Genomic DNA, 23576 nt, shown 5'->3' on the forward strand with positions numbered 1-23576 from the left:
CTTTACTCAAAGTCCATTTCCATCGTTCAAATTTATAAAATACATAAATTTTCAGATAGGACTTACCTTTCACAAAACCATTCTGTCATTTATGAAGTATCATTCTTTCCACATGTTACTGAATTTTGCTTTTAACCAACTTTTCCAACACTTCAACTACTGCTCCTGAGATACCAGCTGATTTGAAATTTAACCTCTTGGAACCTTCTTTACATAATGGAAACATCTTGCTCTTTTTCTATTCCTTTGGAATATTGTTAGAGCTAATGTTTAAATTTTCTTGCACATTATTATTATTACGGACAACTCCAAGGAGTCCTTAGACTTATCGTGGAAGGACCTAAACATCATATTAAGAACAACTATTCGGCATTCACACAGTACCTATCATACTTTGCTTTGAACTCTTTTATGGTCATAGCACCCACAACAAACTCTGCCAGCTCATTCCACTCATACACCACTCTCCAAGTAAAAAACCTAGTTCTGACATCCTTGCTAACTACACTCTTGCTCAGTTTCCATGGATGGCCCCTAGTTCTCCCATCACCAGATCTGTTCTGAAAAATTTCCTCTGAATTAATCTTGTAAAAACCCTTCAGTAATTTGAATGTTTCAATCATATCACCCCTTTTCTGCCTATCAACCAATTTCTGTAACCCACAAATCTTCAACCTGCTCCCATAAGGTTCATTCCATTATCATAACACAAGAGCTAATATCCCACAATTCCACTGCTGTATTCTTGTTGATATTTCTCAATATGCTGACTGGACCATTGCTAATTCATTGGACTCTTTTCTCTAGTTAAATTTTTTTAAAGTTTAATTTCATCCTGGAGAAATAGATTTTAATATTAGAGGGATAGGGTAGGCTCGAGGTTTAGAGGTGCAAGAGGAGAGTGTGTTCCAAATACTGAGTACTCTGGATGTCAGTAAAGCTGTGGGACTGGATGATATTTCACCACGGGTTTTGAGAGAATGTTCTAAATTACTGATAGCTCCATTAAACTGGCTCCTCAGTAAAAGTCGGGCTGTGGGAAAGGTACCCAAGGAATGAAAAGAAGGTAAGATAGTGCCACTGTACAATGGTGGTAGCAGACTGGAAGTGTCTAATTATAGGCCAGTTTGTGTGTCATCAGTAGTTGTTAAGGTCTTGGAGAATTAGTGAGGGACTATATACAGTGTTGGGCAGATGAGGGTAATGTTATCTGTGAGAATCAACATGATTTGTTTAGGGAGTGCTCTTGCTTTAGTAATATGATTGTCTTTTATAATAAAGTGACAAGAGCAGTTGATGAGGGAAATGCATACACTGTCATTTTTTTTTTGGATTTTGCAAAGGCATTTGATAGGGTACAACATGATAAGCTGATACTTAAGTTGCAGCACACTGGTTTAGATGTTGGGTTAGTTAACTGGATTCAGGATTTGCTGTCTGATAGGTATCAGAGAGTTGTGTATGGTGGGGCAATATCAAGGAGGCAGAAGGCTACAAGTGGAGTTCCACAGGGCTTAGTACTGGGACCTGTATTGTTTAACCTTCATATCAATGACATTGTCAATGGATTGCAAGGGAATATTCAGTTGTGAAGCTGGGCAGGGTTATTAGTAATAGTGCAGATGTGGCAGCCCTTCAAGAGGATTTGAACAAGCTGGATAGATGGCCAAATGAATGGGGTGTCGGTTTAATGCAGCAAAATGTAAAGTCTTGAAGTTTGGGATACATCGATGGGAGGCTGCATACTCAATTGGCGGAGCTGTACTGGAGGATGTAGGAGAGACAAGAGATCTGGGGGTGATGCTGGATAGAAAACTGAAATTCAGGGCGCATATTGCAAAGTGCAAAGGTGGTGAAGGTAACACAGAGGATTGTTGCAATACTGAGAAGGATGCAGGATGCTGACCTGCAGAGATAAGACTTCATTCCGTTGTATAAGACTCTGATCGGACATGACTATTCTTCTCATATTCGGTCCCCAGGATTTGAAGGGGACAAATTAACTGTTGAAAGGGTATAGAGGCAAATAATAAATTTAGTTTCAGGACTGTACAATGTTAGTTATGAGGATGGGCTGAAAGAATGTGGACTGCAGAGTTTGGTGGATAGAAGGAGAGGTGATATGATCAAGACTTTTAAACTGTTGAGAGACAGTTACAGGGTTGACACTGAGAAGTTCTTTCACTTGTGGGAAGTAACGATGACAAGGGGCCATCCCTGGAAGTTACGAAAGGAAACTGTATTGCTGCAACATTTGTGTAATACTTCCATTTCAGACATACCAGGTTTTAGAATACAACTTAAGGTTTTTAGTTCCTCATGCATTTATGTGATTAGTATTGCATTTCTCCATGTCAGTTCCAGTTGCAAATTTTAACATAGTTTGTGTTCATCATAATTCTTAAAATGGCTTATGTCATCTAGAACAGCGCTTCCCAAACTGTGTGCCGCGTTCCCCTTGGGGGCCGTAGGTTTTGTTTAGGGGGCCGTGAAATAATGAAAACAAATTTAAAATGTTTTAAGACTAAGTAGATTTTTTTATTTTAAAAGAAACGTATTTAACTTTTATTATTTCTTTTTTGTTATTTTTTATATTTTAATGCAAAAATGCACACATTGGTGTTGGTTCACAAACTTTGCTTCCTGCGTATTTCGGCGCTTAATGAATATTAGTAAATATTATTTATTCATATGTTTCATTTCAAAGCAGTGGTTAATTGTATTTACTTCGAATGCTCTCCAGGGAAGCTCCAAATCTTCCTGTCCCTTTCATAACACGTTCGTAATCAGTGACTGTTGATATTGACTTTATATACATATCAAAACTCGTTTTATATTATCACTGTCATCCGAGCTAGTTTTCTGTTACCAATAAAAGTTTCGCATATACTTCACACATGAAAAAAAGCTTAAACAAGTTCATGTGGGGAGATAGTAACTAGCTTGCAGTGGTAAACAACACACCCTCCTTAACAGTCACTATACTGCAGAGGCAATAAAAACAAGTACTTTTATTATTCCAGTGAATAAGGTATGAGCAGTCTGTGTAATATATTTCTCAAAAAATAGTGCAATTAGAGACAACTGGGATAAAAACACACTAATTAATGAATCACATGTCCCGTCATACAGAAACTATGCTGTATAGACTGAAACAAAACCATATGTTGCATGGACAAACACAGAGTCTAACTAAAAACTATTGTTATTAATTAGATGTGCATGAGTTCGATTTCCCAAGGCAGCAATAAAATTCAACCGAACGTGTAAAAATTCGTAAAAGTGTTAAAACTAAGTAATATATATATATATATTATTATTATTATTATTATTATTATTATTCAGGCCTCCAAGGAGTCAAAAGACTCATCGAGGGAGGTCCTTCCTAAGACATAAAGTCTGTCAAGACTCATCGAGGGGAGGTCCCCCCCTGAGAAACACAAAGTCTATCATGCCACTCTTTAAACTCACTGACCGTTCTCGCTCCCACCACTCCATCAGGCAATGCATTCCACGGCTCAACCACCCTCCACACAAAGAAACCACTCCTTACCCTCTTGCTCACAGTTTCCTTTTGTAACTTCCAGGGATGGCCTCTTGTCATCACTCCTTCCTGCTGATCAACCAAGCGAAAGAACTCCCCAGTGTCAACCCTGTAACCACCTCTCAACAGTTTAAAAGTCTCAATCATATCACCTCTCCTTCTTCTATCCTCCAAACTCTGCAGTCCACATTCTCTCAGCCAATCCTCATAACTATCCTTGTACAGTCCTGTATAATATATAATGAATGTTATGGCAGTTTCACAAATGGAATTCGGTTGAAGAGAGTTAGCATTTCAACTCAATTGTCAGCTATGCTTTTATCTTTCGGTTGCGCGATCTTTTGTTAATATCGCACCAATCATATGCACATTTTAATAACCTGCCTTTGCTGTCTGTTTCGCGTTAGGCTTAATTACCGATTACCGTAAAGGGAGAAAAGTCACAAAAGAGAAAAATGTTCCTGGTCCGGGGATTCCCTTATTCAGCTAATATTCACTAATTTCATGTTATCAGTCTGTGGTGTGCCAGTATCGGTAAGTGGTGATATTATTTGATCTATTGTATGTTAAAAAATTTAACTCTGAGATGGATAAGTGGCTGATAAAAAATAAAAAAAAAAATTCCCGCGAACAATCAGAAGAAGCAGAAACAGGCTCAAAAAAAAAAAAAAAAAAAAAAAGGACAGTATTTCATATTTTACCAGAACAGCCCGCATCGTCTTCAGAACCAAACGGTAAGAGGCAAAAAATGTAATATTTGCATTTGATTTTTGCAATATTCGCTGTGCATGTTTTGTATTGAATATAAATACAATAAATATTATAATAATATATCTTTCTATTACGATTTTTTTTCGAGGGGGGGCTGTGAAATATTTTAATTTTTGCAAAGGGGGCCCTGACATCCAGAAGTTTGGGAAGCACTGATCTAGACCACTGAAAACGTCATAATATTCTTTCGCTGTTGTACATCTTTCTTTTATTGCTCAATTAGAAATGCCTGCCTCTAACTGGGTTTCAATTAAAGGCAGGTATTTCTAATCGAGGCTACCAAGAAGCCAAGTTATTTGCTGTGCAACTCTTGACCTAGCAGCACAACCAAAAGAACAGGCAGGCTTTCAAAGTGATTTTAGTACAGTGCACCATATTCAAATTGTTCAACAGATTATCGAACAGTGCAATGAATGTCAGTTACCATTATGTCTTGGTTTTATTGATTATTAGATAGCCTTTGATTTAGTAAAAACTTGTGCAATACTTAAAGAATTACAAAACCAGCAAGTGGAGGAGCCGTACATCAGGACCATCAAATCAGCATACACCAATGTAGCAGCAGCATTTCATTTCACTGGAAACATCTATATTCTGTAAATACAGAGAATAGAGGTATAAGACAGGGTAACACAATATCTCTAAAATTATTCACATGTCTAGAAGAAATATTCATACTTCATGATTGGGAAGGAAAAGGTCTGAAGATAAAGGGAAGATATTTAAGCCATTTGTGCTTTGCAGATAACATAGTTATCTTTACTTCAACCACACATGAATTGCATACTCATATCCATGAATTTCAAATTGCTAGAAAAACAGCTGGCCTAAAGATAAACCTAAAGAAGACCCAAGTGATGTTCAATAACTATGTGCAACCAGAAATAACAAAAATTAATAATGATGAAATTAAACAAGTAGATCATTACATATACTTAGGACAGATATCAATGGAAAACAAAATGAAATTATTTGGAAAATTACAGTTAATATTCAAAAGCCAACTGCCATTCAAGTTTTTAACCAACGTATTCTTCCTATATTGACATATGGCTTCAAAACATGGACAAAGGAAATTCAAAATCAAGAACAACACTATTTAATCTGGAAAGAAGTATGCTTGGTATCACATGACTGGATCCCAAAACTAATATGAGGATAAGAAATCAAACCAAAGGGTCTGACATCATAGGAAGAGTGAAACATCTGAAGTGGCATTCATGACTTATTTTTTAATGGTATTAACAATACCAAACAATTTTATCAAAGAGATGTTTTATTAACTGCTTATATTTCACTGAATTTCAACTCAGCATCATCAGAGCACAATACAATTGCAATGGACAAAAGATCTAAAAACTGGCCCAGCATTTAGTCAAGTCGCTTGCTCCCCCCCCCCTCCCCCTACAGGCAACTCATATACTTTTGTAAAAAAATTCAGTCCATTTCAAAACAGTAGTTAAAAATCTTATCCTAAAAATTCAGACATAATGGTTAGTTTTGATGTTGCCTCTTTATTTACCAATGTACCACTTATAGACACTGTTGATTTAATCAAGTCTAAATTTCCCCCTGATATTTTTCAATTATTTAAATTTACTATGAATGCAGGTTACTTTACATGGGGAGGAAAATTCTACAACAAACAGATTAATGGTACTGCTATGGGTTCCCCCTCCATTAGCAAATTTTTACATGGAACACTTTGAAAACAAAGTACTTACCACAGCTGCATACAAGCCACTACTGTGGTTATGCTATGTAGATGATGTGTTTGCCATCTGGCCCCATGGATAAGACACTTTGGATGCGTTTGTCACCTACCTAAACAGCCAGCACTGCAAAATCCACTTCACAGTAGAAAAAGAATCAAATAACTGGTTACCATTTCTTGACACATTAGTCGCATGCCTTTCAGATGGATCACTCTTTTTCTATTTACAGAACGCCTACACACACAGGAAGATACCTACATAAACAATCACATCATCATCATCCAGTCCAACAGTATGGTATTTTAAAAACACTTACACACAGAGCCAGAGCCATTTGTTCTAATGATATAGCTCTGACCACAGAACTCAAATATCTGCGCCATACGTTCTTGGCCAACGGTTATAATCCCTACAAAATAGATAAAACACTACATAGTCCCATTACTCTGCCCCCCTCCCCCAATACACAACATGGCCATTTTTATTCCCTATGTCAGAGGTACATCAGAAAAGATAGCCAAAATATTGATGAAACATGGCCTTCACACCACTTTAAAACCTCATGTCAAACTAGCAACTCTAATCCACTCACCTAAGGATAAACTTCACCCTTTTGCATACCCAGGAGTGTATGAAGTTTCTTGTGTCTTGACCTATTATGGGCAAACAGAAAGATCAGTTAACATCCGCCTGGAAGAACATGAAAAATACATTCACTACTATTACTATGGCAAGTCAGGACTGGCAGACCATGCTTTGGACACTCTTTCACACAGGATTAGATGGAAGAAAACGAATGTGCTATTTAGGAGTCGTTACAGATCTGAAAGATTATTTTTTGAGTCAGCAATGGCTTCGAAGAATTCTCCCAACCTTAACAAATATAGTTGCATTAATTTGCCAAAAATTTGGAAGACTGTTATCCTAAGAGAAACTCCCGCATAGCTGTTTTTTTTTTTTTCCATTAGAGGGTGCTAGAAAATAGGACTTTAGATCTTTTGTCCATTGCAATTGTATTGTTTCACTAATTCACTGTCGTGTGTACTCTGTGTGTTGTGCTCTGATGATGCTGAGTTGAAATTCAGTGAAATATAAGCAGTTAATAAAATATCTCTTTGATAAAATTGTTTGGTGTTGTTAATGCCATTAAAAAATAAGTTATGAATAATCGTCAATACCTAAGCTTATCTGTTATCTGAAGTGGCAGTGGACTTGGGCTTATTGTTTGAAGACAAGATCCATGATGGACAAAAAAAGTACTGGATTGGATTCCATGAGAGAAAAAAGTTACCACGACACTGACCTAAATCATGGTGGATTAATACGATTAGATTTGTAGGAGTGATTTGGCTTCATGCCTAGTTGATCGGCCACAGATACTGTCTTTGGGGTTTGGGGTATGACAGATAATGGAAAAGTTTCGAGAGAAGCAACGGGAGCTACATTTGTTATTTATTGATCCGGAGAAAGTTATTTATTGATCCGGAGATAGGTCTGGAGGTGTCTGAGAGAGAAGAAGGTACCAGAGAAATATGTCAGGTTGGTGCAGGAGATGTACAGAAATGTGAAGACAAGTGTTCAAACCTGCCTGGGAGTGACAGAAAGTTTTCCAGTGACAGTTGGCTTGCATCAAGGGTCTGCATTAAGTCCGTTCCTGTTTAATATTGTGATGGAAGTGGTGATGGAGGAAGTGAGAGAGGATGCACCTTGGACTATGTTGTATGCGAATGACATCGTGCTGTGTGCAGAATCAAGAGAAGAAGTGGCAGCCAAACTGGAAAGTTGGAGGAAAGTACTGGGAGAGAGAGAGAGATATGAGACTGAGCAGAAGTAAGACCGAGTATATGTGTTGCAGAGTGGATGGCAGCCAGGAGATAGATCTGGAGCTGGAAGGAAATGTCATCAGGAAGGTCAGTGACTTTAGATACTTAGGTTCAACAATGAAAGAGGATGGTGAGGCTGAGAAGGAAGTGGGATGCAGGATACAAGCAGGATGGAGGAACTGGAGAGAGATGGCTGGAGTGCTATGTGATAGTGCCGATCAATCTAAAAGGCAAAATTTACAGGACAGTAGTGAGACCAGCTATGACGTATGCTTTGGAAACTGTGGCCCTGAGGAAAAATAACATAAGCAGGATGGAGATAACAGAGATGAGAATGCTTAGGTGGATATGCGGTGTGACCAGAAAGGGTCATCTGAGAAATGATTATGTAAGGGGAACAGTGAAAGTTACGAGCTTAGGAGCAAAGATGCAGGAGACAAGGTTGAGATGGTTTGGTCATGTGATGAGGAGGGAGGAAGAGTATGTGGGAAGAAAAGTCATTCAGATGGATGAGCAGGGGAAGATGAAGCATGGACGGCCAAAGAAGAGATGGAGGGAGTTAATGGAGGAGGACTTGAGGATGAAGAACTTGGATGTGGCTACAGCCCAACACAGGAAGTTGTGGAGGAGACTCACCACAAACAGCGACCCTACTTAAGTGGGAAAAGTTGCAGAAGAAGAAGAACATGGGGAAGGAGAGCCATGGACAGACAGACAGTTTTGGAGTAATCTTGTAAAGGCCTTTATTAGCAGTAGATTGACAACACTTTTCTGCAGAATTGATAGTACATGTGTGTATTTTTTCTTCTCTCTCTTGAATCAAGCTTCACTTTTGAATACTTAACAACACTATTGTTAATGTGTATTTCACTTTCTTCATGTTTACTAATAATATGTGCTAAATGCATCCATGGTTTGTACCCATTTGCATTCTTTTTTTTTTCATCCCCAGAAAATATGCAATGTAGACAAAATGCAGAATTCTTGGTGGCTGAATAAAGCAACTAGGACCAATTCTAGTTACTTGATAGACTGAATAAAGAAACAAGTACTTAGTGATTTTTTTTTTCTGCTTTTGGAAGAATTCATGTTTAATGTTTCTAAAAACTTCTCTCTACTGTTTGTAAAGTTAAAATTTCTTACTTGAGGTGGATAATTTTCAACATGAGTGTACTGTTTTTTGATATTTAAATTGCATGACTTTTCCTGAACTGACAGAAAGTACATACATTCAGTTTAATTGACTCTTGGATTTTTTACCACATGCTTTTTATGAAATTCATCAGGTATGTTTGACACAGAGGCAGAAAATAAATTCATAACCTGTTCCATGAGATGACAGACTATCATCTGTACTACATTCTGCTGAAAGTAGTAGCTCTGAAGTCTTTTTTTCTTTTTTCTGGTGTCCCATCTGTTTTCTTCAAAAATTTATTCAGTGATCCAGATAATTTTCTTTCATTTTCTTCTCTAATTAAAGAAAACTATTTGGATTGTTGAATCTAATCCAATTTTTTTCTGATCCTAATATATTTTTTAAATTTCTTTCTGATACTGGGAAAAAATAATAGCATAGTGTTTTTAAATAATGTGTATGAAACATATAATAGATAATAATGAGATTATTATCTATTATAAGAAAAATTGATAATACCTCCAATATGGTTTAAAATTAGCCATATTTGCATTGGCAAAGAGAAGTCCCCAGGAATCCTTTAGAGCAGCACTTCCCAAACTGTGGGCCGCGGCCCCCTTGGGGGCCGTAGGTTTTGTTGAGGGGGGCCGTGAAATAATGAAAGCAAATTTAAAATGTTTTAAGACTAAGTAGATTTTTTTTTTATTTTAAAAGAAACGTATTTAACTTTTATTATTTATTATTTCTTTTTTGTTATTTTTTATATTTTAATGCAAAAATTCACACATTGGTGTTGGTTCACAAACTTTGCTTCCTGCGTATTTCGGCACTTAATGAATATTAGTAAATATTGTTTATTCATATGTTTCATTTCAAAGCAGTGGTTAATTGTATTTACTTCGAATGCTCTCCAGGGAAGCTCCAAATCTTCCTGTCCCTTTCATCACGCGTTCGTAATCAGGGACTGTTGATATTGACTTTATATACATATCAAAACTCGTTTTATATTATCACTGTCATCTGTTACCAATAAAACTTTCGCATATACCTCACACATGAAAAAAAGCTTAAACAAGTTCATGTGGGGAGATAGAACTCCCTTGCAGTGGTAAACAACACCCCTCCCTAACAACCACTATACTGCAGAGGCGATAAAAACAAGTACTTTTATTATGCGAGTGAATAAGGTATGAGGAGTCTGTGTAATATATTTCTCAACAAATAGTGCAATTAGAGACAACTGGGATAAAAACACACTAATTAATGAATCACATGTCCCCTTATACAGAAACTGCTGTATAGACTGAAACAAAACCATATGTTGCATGGGCAAACACGGTGTATAACTAAAAACTATTGTTATTAATTAGATGTGAGTTCGATTTCCCTAGGCAGCAATAAAATTCAACCAAACGTGTTAAAATTCGTAAAAGTGTTAAAACTAAGTAATATATATATATATATATATATATAATGAATGTTATGGCAGTTTCACACATATGAAATTCGGTTGAAGAGAGTTAGCATTTCAACTCAATTGTCAGCTATGCTTTTATCTTTCGGTTGTGCGATCTTTTGTTAATACCGCACCAATCACATGCACATCTTAATAACCTGCCTTTGGCATCTGTTTCGCGTTAGGCTTAATTACCGTAAAGGGAGAAAAGTCACAAAAGAGAAAAATGTTCCTGGTCTGGGGATTCCCTTATTCAGGTAATATTCACTAATTTCATGTTATCAGTCTGTGGTGTGCCAGTATCGGTAAGTGGTGATATTATTTGATCCATTCTACGTCAAAAAATTTAACCCTGAGATGGATGAGTGGCTGATAAAAAGTAAAAAAAAAAAATCCCGCGAACAATCAGAAGAAGCAGAAACAGATTCAAAAAAAAAAAAAAAAGGACAGTATTTCATATTTTACCAGAACAGCCCGCATCGTCTTCAGAACCAAACGGTAAGGGGCAAAAAATGTAATATATGCATTTGATTTTTGCAATATTCGCTTTGTATGTTTTGTATTGAATATAAATACAATAAATATTATAATAATATATGTCTCTATTACGATTTTTTTTCGAGGGGGGGCCGTGAAATATTTTAATTTTTGCAAAGGGGGCACTGACATCTAGAAGTTTGGGAAGCACTGCTTTAGAGTTCAACTCTTGGATGATAAAAGTATTATTACCCCTGCAAAGAATAAATGAAAAACTAGAGCAAGTAAATCTATTTGACAGGCTTAGGTGTTGGATATTATTCATAACGATTTTAACAGTATTAGAACACAAACAAAATACTAAATTATAAAAGATGTTTATTAATTGGCTTATAACTGGTAATTAGTTTATGGAATTAACAACGCATATAAAGTATATTAATTAAAGGTAACTTTAATGAATAACTTCTATATTTCGGCAACGTCACATTGCCATCTTCAGGAACATAAAGATATGGTATGTGCATGCAGGCACTAACACAAAGCAAATGAGGAAGAAAGCAAGAAACTAATATTGTTCCTAAAGTCCTAATGGTGCCCTCTTGCGGGCTAATTTGGTAGTTGGTAGCGTAGCTAATTTGGTCTTGGCAGTTGGGCTGAAGTTCTCATAATATAAGTCTCCCAAATTTGGGGTAGTTTCATGCACCCAAATTTGTTGAGGTTAGGAACATTTTTTAGAGCTGCTGAAGATTCTTTGAATAATCTTTCATATTTAAACTTGCTGCGATGAATTATTTTTGTTTTCTTCCAGCGAATTTTATGGTGGGTTTCTAAGGCATGGGCTTCCAGCCCAGAGCGGCTGTACTGGTGCCTTGCTACTAGAATAATTGGCTTATATTTCACTGCATTTCAAACCAGCATCGTCATATAAAACAGCATGTTACAGTTTATATGCAATAATCAGTAAGTGAAAAAAACAGTTCAAATTATAATGGAAGATCTAGAGTCTTAAGTTGGAATCATCTAATGCCATATAAAAGAAGTTATTGTATGATAATAAAAAATAGCAAAGCTTATTAGGTAATTGAGCTACCCTGTAACTCCAACCAGATTCCAAGTTAAATGCTAGTGTAACATTTTTAATTTATACATACTAATTGTATAATTTTAGAAGGTAGGATGACAAAATATCCTTAGCCACACTTGATTGAGCTGATAATGTGGTAAGAGGACAATGTTGATAATGAAGCATAAATAAAAACAGCAAACAAGGAAAATGATTAATCAAATGGACTTGATTTAAAAAAAAAATTTAAATAGAAAAATCTGAAAACTACACATTTTTAAGATCAAAAAAGGAAGAAAAACGAATAACATATATATGTGGGATAACAGAATGGTAGTGTTGGAGATTTCATGAGAATCGTCATCAGATGATTAACAGCACAAAACTGAATGATGCCCAACAGCATGGAATTCACAAAACACTTACATAGAGCCAAGACCGTCTGTTTTAATGATGCAGTCCTTTCCACAGTACTCAACTGTCTTTGTCATACTTTTCTTGACCAGTGGCTATAGGTCCCACAAAATAGATAAAATGTCTCTTCCTCCCCCCCCCTCCACACACCTCTCCAAACCCATGAACAAAACACCACTATTCCTATTGCATATATCTGAGGCATGTCACATAAAAACTACATATCAAATTAGCAACAGACTCCATCCTGTAGTACATCCTAGAGTGTATGAAGTTCCCTGTGACTTAGCATACTATGAACAGGCAGGGACTCAGTAACAGTTGGAGAACATAAGAAATGCAAAGGCAATTCAGGACTGTTCAGATCACACTATGGACAGCCTTTTACACAGGATTAAGTGGAAGAAAATAGAAGTCACTGTAGATCAGAGAGACTGATTTTAGATCAGCAATGGCTGTGAAGCTTCTCCTAACCTTTATCTTTATAAGCATGGCTACATTAATCTGCAAAACTTTGGGAGATAGTCATCTTATGATCAACTCCTGCACAACTGTAATAACTTCTTTTATGCAACATTAGGTATAGAACAGCAGGTAAAGAAGAATAGCGTTGTTGGGAAAGTCATAGGCATGTTGCCAGATATGATAATAATGAATTGAGAGCAGAGATAATGAATAGTAAGATGGCTGAGTTGTGTGAAGCAAAGGGGGTTCAATTTGTAAATCTGTGAAGTGAATTTGAAGGGAAGTTGGAATGGTGTAAAGCTGATGGATTAATTTTAACAGGTTTAGTGTTGGGCATTTAGAAAGGCTATTGTTTTCTGAGAAGGCACAGAGTCAATGTAGCAAATGATCAGCGTCTACCTGTGAAACAGGATATCACAAATCAACAGATTGTACAGCAGGAGAAAGATGGATATGAGGTTGAAGATGCAGTTGCAGCAGCACAAGATGATGGAATACATAAAGGTGAGAATGAGACAGATAGGAATGGAAATCAGTCGGGTTCAGGGAAATGGGGGGTGTTCAGACCGAGAGAGGTGTTGTATGGCAGCTAGAATAGAGAATGTTGGTGCTGGTAGAATGGCCTCCAACATGCAGCGATTGTTATGTTTATACGCAAATGTAAGGAGCATTCTAAACAAAAGAGCTGAGTTTGTTGCATTGGTCATTGGTTGAGACGGTATGCCCAAAAATAATTGGAATACGTGAATTTGGTTGTCTGAGGAGGATGTGATGTCGGGAATAGAATTAGAAGGATATATAATTCTCTGGAAGGATAGAAATGCGAAAAGAGGAGAGGGGAATGCTTAATGATTGCAGAGGAATTGTGTCTGCAGAGTGTGGAAGTTGATAGTGCATGCACAGATTTTGAATCTGTGTGGTGTGAAGTTGAAATAAACAGGTTAATATATCTGATAGGATGCTGTTATGGGCCAGGGAATGCAGAAAATACTGATTGTGAAGTGTTTAGGCAAATTAGTTGGGCATGTTAAAAGATGGTGATCATGATGGGAAACTTTAATTACAGGAATATAGACTGGAAGGAGGAGATAGTGTATAGAAACAAAGGGAGTGAATTTGTAGAATTTCTGAGAGATAACTCTTTATCTCTCAGAAAATCTACAAACTCACTCTCTAGCAAGTTTGTAGATTTCTGAGAGATAAAGAGAGTGAGTTTGGATTTCTGAGAGATAAGTATCTTAAGCAGCATGTGATTGAAGCAACTAGAGGCTTTAATGTTTTGGTGATAACTTCACAAAGATGTAGTTGTTAATGAAGTGTTGACACTGCTGGTTGGTGAGAGAGTGATCATGAGGTACATTTAGGAAGTGATGAAACAAGAAAAGATTACTGCCAAAAATGGATACATGTGGAAGTATAAAGCAGGTGATTATAGGAAGATCTGTAGTCAGTCAGCATCAGTACATTGGGTAGATATGCTGAGCAAAAAAGATGTTGACAATGCATGGAAACTTACAAGGCAGTATCTGACAAAAGTAATGTATGACTGAATGCCAAGAGTTAAGCGAGTAAATAGAGTAGGAATGAAACAGATGAACAGCTAGATCAAGCAAGCTGTGCTGGAAAAGAAAATGTTATGGAGGAGGTACAAGACAGTTGGTGGTGATTAGATCCATGAAGAGTATAAAGTGCAGGCTAGAAAGGTGATGAGCATGGTAAAGAAAGAAAAGGTGCAGTATAAGATGAAATTGGCTGGTCAGGCCAAACTCAAGGGAATTTTTCTGCTACATGGCAAGCAAGAGGAAGAATAATTATGGCAGATTAATATTGGTAGATAGTCACAGCAGCAGAATAACAGCTGCAAAGGATATAGTGAAGTTATTGAATGAGCACTTTATCAGCATATATCATACTGGTGTAAATGATCTGGTGCAACATATAGAAGAGAGGCAAGTATTAGGAGAATTGGAAGTGAAAGAAACAGAGGTATATCAAATGTTGGTTGTTAGATGAAAAGAAGACTGTGGGAATGGATGACATATCACCACATATTCTTAATGAATGTGCACCACAGTTGGCTATGCCCTTGACCTGGTTATTTCCTAGGGTAGACTTCCTAAGGAGTGGAAAGAAGGCAAAATAGTACAACTCCACAAGCATGGTAAGACAGAAGTCTCCAACTATAGGCCAGTCTGCATAACTGCAGTTGTAGTGAAGATGGAGAGATTGGTAAGGAATAGAATACAGAATCGGGCTGATGGACACAGCATTCTTTAAATCATATACAGTGATATTCTTAGGGAGAAGATATTAAAGGCTAAGACTGTATACAATTCTTCTTAGGGAGAATTGTATACAGTCTTAGCCTTTGCAAAAGCGCTTGATAGATTACCACATGATAAATTGATGTACAAGCTGCAGAGGATGGGAAGAGATAGTATATTGGTTAGATGGATCAGAGATTGACTCTCTGAATGACACAGCAGGTTGTGTATGATGGAGCAGTGTCTCAAAAAATGGAGTGTAACCAGAGTTTGGAGAGGGATTCTGGGGCATGCCACTGCCCCAGATTCTGTTCTTGGGCCCCTGCTGTTTAATTTGTTTGTAAACGATATATCATGTGGACTGACTTGGGGATCTTCAGTTATTTGCTGATGATGCAAAGTTGGGAAGAATTATAAGTTGCACTGCTGATGTTAATTTCCTTCAGGAGGATTTGAATAGACTTTTTACTTGTACAAAGAAGTGGGATTTTAGTTTTAATATTAGTAAGTGCAAGGTGTTGCATTTTGAAGTGCAGAAATATAAGGCTGTGTACTATATCGATGGTGCTGTACTGCAGGAAGTGGATGAGATTAGAGATTTGGGAGTGATAGTTAATAATAGACTGAAGTTTAGAGGGCATGTTGCTAGTGGTTGTGCCACTGTATAAGGCACTGGTCAAACCACAATTGGACTATTATGCTCATATCTGGTCACCTGGTTTTCAATGTGATATGGAGACATTGGAGAGGGTCCTGAGATGAGTGACTAAGACAGTATCAGGAGTTTAGAATGCTAGCTATGGAGAGAGAGAGAGAGGTTGAAGAAATGTGGATTGCAGAGTTTGGTGGGTAGGAGGAAGAGGGGTGATATGATAGAGACATTCAAGTTAGTGAGAGGATTTTATCAGATTAATCCAGAAGGGATTATAAAAAGAGTAGAAAGGGAGAGGGGAAGAACCAGAGGTGATTCCAGGAAGTTATGTAAAAGTGTGGTGAAGAGGGGTGTGAAGAGTAGATTTTTTATATAGAGAATTGTCAGTGAATGGAATGCAGTACCAGAATCTGTTGTTAATGCAAGGAGTGTTAAGTATTTTAAAATTCTGTATGATAAATATGTTGTCAGTTGAATGAACCTCCCATGATGAGTCTGTCGACTCCATGGAGGGTGTAATAATAATAATTATTATTAGAGGGTGCCAAATTAGGACTTTAGATCTTTTTGTCTATTGCAATTTGACAATTTGAAGTTGTCCATTGTTTTGGAATTCTTGCATTATTTATCATGCACGAATACACTTTCCAGTTCATTCTATTCTCCCTTATCATATACAGAGATTATTCAATTCTTACCTTCTAACTTTTTTTTTTCACTTGTCCTGTGTGAACTTGAACTGCATGTGAGAATCTCATTTCATATACTTGTATTTTTCTAATTTCTTGTTTTAGGAGTCCTTGACTCATGTCCATATAGTACTAATGCCAACATAGCCATTACTTTTCCAAAATAGAAGGTGAATGATTACTTTAATATAAAGTGGCAGGAGTAATTACAAGGTTTAATAACTGATGTCACTGATAACAATTTCTCATTGGCTGCTGTAATGAATTTATGATATAACCTTAAAATTAAGGTTAATTAAAAATTAACCTTAATTTTAAGATTAATTTTAATTTTAATTTACTTTAATATTATTAGTTATTTATCTCAAAACAGTAGTTGATTCTATAAATTTAATTTAATAAGTAGGCTACTTTTATTTGGAGGCATATAATATCAGATTGCTGTAGTATCCCATAATGCACAGTACACTTCCTTTCAAACATGTATATTGTTATGCATAATGGAAGGATCACTACCCAGTATGCTTTCAACCTTTATTGAGATCTCATCACTGGAAGCTAGACCTGAGAGCTAAATCAGTTGTAGAAAGTCATGACGATACATCACATTCAAATTTTATTTGCCAGCTTTGTTTGCTAGAGTAAAGGATTAAATAAGCTATAATTTCTTGTGGAGTATAATTTGCATGCAGCTGATTAAAATGGACAGCAGGTAATAAAAGATTACCAAAGATCTTGTTTTTGAAGTATTCAGAATTCTTAATATAGGAAGAATTATCTGTACATGCAGATGTTGGCTAATTTGTATGGCATGCTGAATATAGAATCCATCATTTTTCTTAGCATACATATTTTGGGAAGCTCATATAATATAGCTCAGAACCTCTGTCATGATTAATACAGACTTTTTTTTTGCTGTTTCTTCATCCCAGGTTTGGACTTCATCTAGAATCGTGTTTAGTTTTGTAATTGGAGAATGTGTAGGATGTCTTGAATTTCAGCAGTAAGTAGAATGACTCCATAAAAGAAGATTGAATATTCTTAAATATTCCTTTTTATCTTGCACCAGAACAGTGCGTGTCCTTTGTCAGCTTTCATTATAACAATATTCTTGTTTTGTTTGAGAAAGGAGAGAGAGAGAGTGCTAAAATTTTACTCTACTTATGGAATGAGGCAGTATGGTTTTAAGTATTAAACATAGTGCTTCAAAATAAATTTTACTGGAAGGTTACAAAGTCCATTATTGATCTTAAAAATAAAATTCATTAGAACTTTTATTGGAGAGACAGAATAATTAAAATTTGGATAACATAGTCATTTGTAAAAGACTGACCAGAGATAGATGTTAATGGTAATTTTTTTATATATGTAATGAGCAGGAGGAATGATCCATTGTATTCAACAACATAGTTACATTTTTAAATTTGATGGTTCTTAGTAATTTCTTCCTAACTCCTCATTCCATGCTAAAACTCCAAGCTGCTTTTTATCATCACCAATCTTTTAGTTTCACATATATCCTTTCTGCACAGAAGTCTTCGTATGGCCTGCTAAGGCCTGGCTCCCACTGAAGAGACCTCAATAAAGGTCGAAACTAGTCTGGGTAGTGGCCCTTCCCTTAATGCATGACATTAGACATATCCGCAAGGAGATGTGTTTTGCATTATGGGAGATAATGAGATAGGAATGATGTAAGCTTGCTCCACCTTTGCAACGAGTTGCCCGATGTTGTACTACCTTACCCTAGTCCTGAAGATACTTTCAGGCGCAAACTTTGTTTTCTCACACTTGGATAAAGGATTAAACTAAATTTATTATATCAACTTATAGTCATTCTGGTCAAGCAGATGGAGATTCATTGCCACATTCTTTAATGATATGATCAAATCTAAGATCTTCAACCCTCTGTTACAGTTGCCTAGATTATTTGTCCGTCAAGAACTCAAGAAATTAATTTTCTTTATTCCCAGATGCCACCTCTTCATTCCAGTTGAAATTACCAATTTGCCTTAGTGAACCTTAGTGCTGAAAGAATTTGCCTTAGGTAAGGCAAATTCTCTCAGCAAACTAAGGCAAACTCTCCACATTCTCTGGCTTGTAGTAACTAAATATTTTATCATGATCACATCAGTGGTTGCTTGCTGTTATAGTGTGGAGGCTGTTTGTTGACATATAGTCTGTCAGTTGTAACTTTGGTCACTTTATGAATATTCCAGAGATTCAGAGATGCTTTCCAGATTTGTTTTTGTGTAGATCGTCAAGGCTTGGTGATGTAATCTTTCAATAAAATAATATTAGGGATGATATTATTTTCCTGTGAGGTGTGGTGAATTTCTGGTAGAGAAACAATGCCCACTTTGTGCCTGCAAGCATATTATATGGTACCTGATTTTGATCTAGTAAATCCCCAATGTTTAGCGTGAGGATAATCAAGCATTTCCTGGTGTTCTTGTTTGGTTATTTTCATTCATTTTTAAGGTGATTGAAATCATTTGAAGACTGTAGTGGACTTTTCAAACATAGCCTTCTGCCTAAGTTATGGATGCAAACCTTGTTGACTCGGGCGACATTCAAGCTGCTATGTTTACTTTGATGGTGTGTGCTCATTTCTTGTAGTGTTAAGGATGCCATCATTGACCTTTGGACTCCTGAGGTGAGAAGTTTCTATTTCCTAGTTAGGGGGACGGTGCAGGCTGCCATAAATTCCCAAATCCCCAGAGGCCATTCTGAGCAGATGACTGTGCAGCCTCACCATTGCATTTGATCTTTGGGTACTTTCCCAGGGACATGCTTATTTAAAGATGTCTTAAGGTACCATATCACATTGTTATTTTAGTGTTCCATGGCATTTTGAGAGGTCTTGTCATGGGTCACTCCACCATCCCTGATGCCACTGCTGTTGGTCTAGATTGTTTATTCATCAGGTTACCCTGTTTATCTGACAGTTTCTTTTTATATCTGGAGGTGGGGGAATTGGATGATCCACAATCCACCACTTGGGGACCCATCTGGTTGCAGTCAGCCCTGCGACTGGAATAGCTTAGTTATTAAGTAATCACTTTGGTAAAGTATATATTCCAGAGGCACATTAGTTCTTTGGAAGCCAGGGTAGAACTAGATGAAAAGAAAGAGGTGGATGAGATGGAGGTATAATTGCATTCCACTATGGAGAATGCATAAGTAAGGACCACTGGAATAGTTAGAGTTATAGTGAATAGTTTGATATAGTTCATTTTCTTTATTATAGCATTGTGTCTATCAGGATTTGGTCAGGATTTATCAGTAGTTTGTTATAGTGAGCAAGTCTGTTATAATTGCTGTAGTGAGAATTGACTATATTAAAGATAATGCAAGAGTTTGATGCAAGCAGTGAAGTGGGTACAGATGGGATATCTATCATTGTGAATCCTAAAGGAATGTGCAAGAGATTTGCTACTAATATGGTTGTTCAGTTTGACTCTCAACCTGAACATGATTCCTTATGAGTGGAAGAAGAAGAACAAGATAATTCCATCATATAAGAACTAGGAATGATCGTTAATCATTTGTGGAGGATGGCATGGATGTGTTAAAAGTATGTCTTGTTAACTTTAAGCTTCAGTGGTTTGAATTGTAACAAAGTGACAGAGCAGAGTTGATAGAGGAAATGGATAAACCATTGTACTATTGGACTCAAGAAGGCATTTGACAGGATTCCACATGGGAAGTTATTATGCATATTCACTGACTGAGATGACTATGCAAAATAAGCTTGTAACGTGGATACAAGAGTGACTTCTAAAATGAATGATGTATATTAATGACATTGGAGATGGTTTGGAGGAGAATATCCATTTATATGATGATGATGATGATAAATTGGATTGAGTAATAATGGACATATCTGATACAGAATCCTTGCATGACTGATTTTATGGGCCTTAATGAGTGTCAATTTAATATTGAAACTAGCAAATATTATATTAATTGAAATTTGCTGCAAGTAGTTGATGAAGCTAGAAACCCAGGGATGATAGCGGTCAATAAGCCAGCAAAGGTTGGTCAATTGGTAGCACCTCTGCTATTAATGGCTCACGAAAAAGTTAAGCAAGTTTGAGTGTGGTTAGTAGTTGGAAGGGGTTCCGTTCGATGCTGTTGGTGCACACTCCTTGATGAGTCTTTGGACTCCCTGGAGGTGTCACATAATAATAATAATAATAATAATAAATTAAAGATTAGAGACAATGTGCTAAGGCAGTTAAGTTATCACATCAGATAATTGCAATACTGAAGAGAACACTAACTTTTGTAGGAATAAATAAGTTATTCTCTCACTTTATAATGCTTTTATAAGATCCTGGTGAGACTCCTGGTTGCCTGAATTTCATGGAGATAAGGAAACAGTTGAAAAGATCACAAGAGGATAGGATAACCAAGATGATATCTGGCCTATGAATTTTGTATATAAAGATAGGTTGAAGGAATTATTATTATTTGACACCTCCAGGGAGGCCAAAGACTCATCGAGGGAGAGTATGCCACAACATTGAACGATTGATTCCCTTCCAACTACTAACTGCACTCAAACTTGCTTAACTTTTTGCTTGAGCCATTAGTAGCAGAGGCTCTATCAATCAACTAACCTTTACGGCCTGTAATTGTTGAGTAATTGGAGAACCAGAAGAGAAGGTATGATGAAATATAAGTCAGCAAGAGGATCTTACAAAAAGTTAAATTTTGTAGCACATGCTAAGTGTGGGAGAATTCAGTGCTGGTAGCTGAATAGAGGTGTAGTTAGGAAGCATGTGAGTTCCATGTTTGTCTCATTGCATGTGATGAGTAAAATATTTTTAAGGAGATGTAGGATAAGTATTAAGGCTTTTAGGTATGACCTACAAGTTACCTTCTTTTGAAGGTGGTCACTTGCAGGTCTGAATACTGAATATTTATAATAATAATAATAATAAATCATGAGAATAATCTCTCTCTTCTCCTCTGTGAAGATGTGTAGTGGCTATTCATCACTACTTTACAGTGTTTAAGAGATACTTGTGTCATAATGATGAGAACAGACTATACATAGATACAAGGATAAATGAAACATTTAAAATACAAATATAAAAGTAAAAAAAAAAAATTTTCTTGCCAAATATTTCAATCAGATATTAATGAATCATCAACAGTAGCAGGTAGGCTAGTAAATACAAAGTAAAACATTAACAATGAGTTATTTAAATAAAACAGTAATAACTTTGTGATATTATAAAGAATAATGTGATATGCCCATGATGTAGTGAATTAATAAAAAAAAATTCTATTGATGTTGAAGCTTTTTATATTATATTCTTATAACTTAAGGAATTCGCAATGTACAATTGAATATAAATTAAATTAAACTTTAATAAATATTTCCAATATTTCGGCAACATCACGTTGCCATCTTCGCAGGAACTTAAAATAAAGACAAGTGCATGCAGGCACTACACACAGTAAATGAGGAAGAAGCGAGGAAGCTATTGTTTCTCCTAAAAGTCCTGATGGTGCCCCCTGGGCTATGTAGGTATTCTTGGCCATTAGGCTGAAGGTCTTCTGATGTAGTCTCCCAAATTTGGGGCAGTCTCATGCAACCGAATTTGTTGAGGTTTGGCATGTTTCTTAGGGCTGAGAAACATTAAGTTACTGAGTTATCACTTTGTGAGGCTGTATCATCTAGTTGGATATTGCAGTTGCTAATGCGCAAAATTCCAGTGAAAATAGATGTAGATGAACTGGATGAACCATTTTTAAAAGTGATTTTTTTTTATATAATTGTTGAATTATCAAATGTTGTAAATTTGTTGTGTCATTGAAATGGAATTATTTCTTTTAAAACCTCTAATTGGCATGTGTAACTTCAGCCTCTATATACATGCCAATTAGAGGTTTTAAACAAGAATATAATTTCTTGGTATCTTTAATTTTATTCTGTAGTAGTTACCATCCTGTCAGACCGATGGCTCTTCTGATTCCATGGAGGTGTAAATAATAATGCATGCAGCTTTGTATTCTGTGTTGTATATGACTTTCTACCAGTTATCATCCTAATTAATTTTGTCTCTTGTCTTTATTTTAGTATAATTCTATATATATATATCTAGATATATATACATACACACACACACAGTTTTTTTTTTTTTTTTTTTAGATATATCACAACACTCATGTGGCACTGCACATGTATTACCCTTCCGTTATCCTTTAATATTTGCAACACATTCTGGTTGCTACAAGTTCATTCCTCGACATTCAGATGAGGTAGAGATCGAGAAAGGTGATCCAGTTTTTGTCCAGAAGGAATGCAGTGATCTTTGGTTTGAAGGTATAACCAAGTTATATATACATATTTGTCTATTAATTACAATTTTTTAATTTTGTGCAACTATCTGCTTGTGTATATGCGCACATGCATGCTAATATGCAATTCATCTATAAAGCTTATTCTTGTCAGTGAATTCCTTCGAGATTAGTTAAATAATTCTGTATTGCTAAAATACTTTCTATTTGACAATTTTATTTAATATTTTATTAAAATCGAGAGGAAGCAATATGTTGCTGAAGACCTCTTTCAGATGAGTTCTTCAAGCTAGGAATTTTTTGTTATACTGATTTCTCTGAAATGTTGAGGTTTCAGTTTCTAACTGCCAATTTTTTGTAGTATAGCATAGTAATATATTTATTAGTATAGGCTATAACTAAAGCACAGTTGTTTTCACAGTTCCATTTTTAAGATTAAAGTACATTTTGTATCAGTTTTCCTCATGTATAGAACATTGAACTAGTTCATCAGTCACCTGTTTCTGCCTGCCAGTATTTGAACTTTAATTTTTTTTTTTTTTTTTTTTTTTTTTTTTTAAAGAACTATGTTATTTTGACATTATTAACCATGTAATTAAAAGAGCAATGACAGAGCTTGAATTTCTCAGTTAAGTATTGAATTATTTATTAAGTTATAGTTTATAATGAAAGAATGGGGAAGGAAGGTAGAAGGATAGAATTTAGGATAAAATACATACATCTTCAAGGCCCACCTTTCCTAATTGGGTTGTGGGGGCAGCAGCTGCAAGAGGAACTTCCAATGGTCACGATC

General features: G+C 36.1%; 1 protein-coding gene across 3 annotated transcripts in view; it reads left to right on the plus strand.

Moving 5' to 3' along the window:
• Positions 1 to 23576, plus strand: part of LOC150109088 (uncharacterized) — a 418260-nt gene that overhangs the window by 204862 nt on the left and 189822 nt on the right. For 2 of the 3 annotated variants that reach the window (XM_090405584.1, XM_090405591.1), the window contains exon 5: positions 22635 to 22808. The exons of the other annotated variant lie outside the window; for it this stretch is intronic. In XM_090405584.1, the coding sequence (XP_090261710.1) occupies positions 22635 to 22808 (174 nt within the window). The remainder of the gene's footprint in view (positions 1 to 22634; positions 22809 to 23576) is intronic. 3 annotated transcript variants of the gene reach the window in all.

This window comes from Typopeltis vanoorti, chromosome 2 (genome assembly GCF_054136105.1).
Source record: "Typopeltis vanoorti isolate ZY-2024b chromosome 2, IOZ_Tvanoo_1.0, whole genome shotgun sequence".
Lineage (NCBI taxonomy): Eukaryota > Metazoa > Arthropoda > Arachnida > Uropygi > Thelyphonidae > Typopeltis > Typopeltis vanoorti.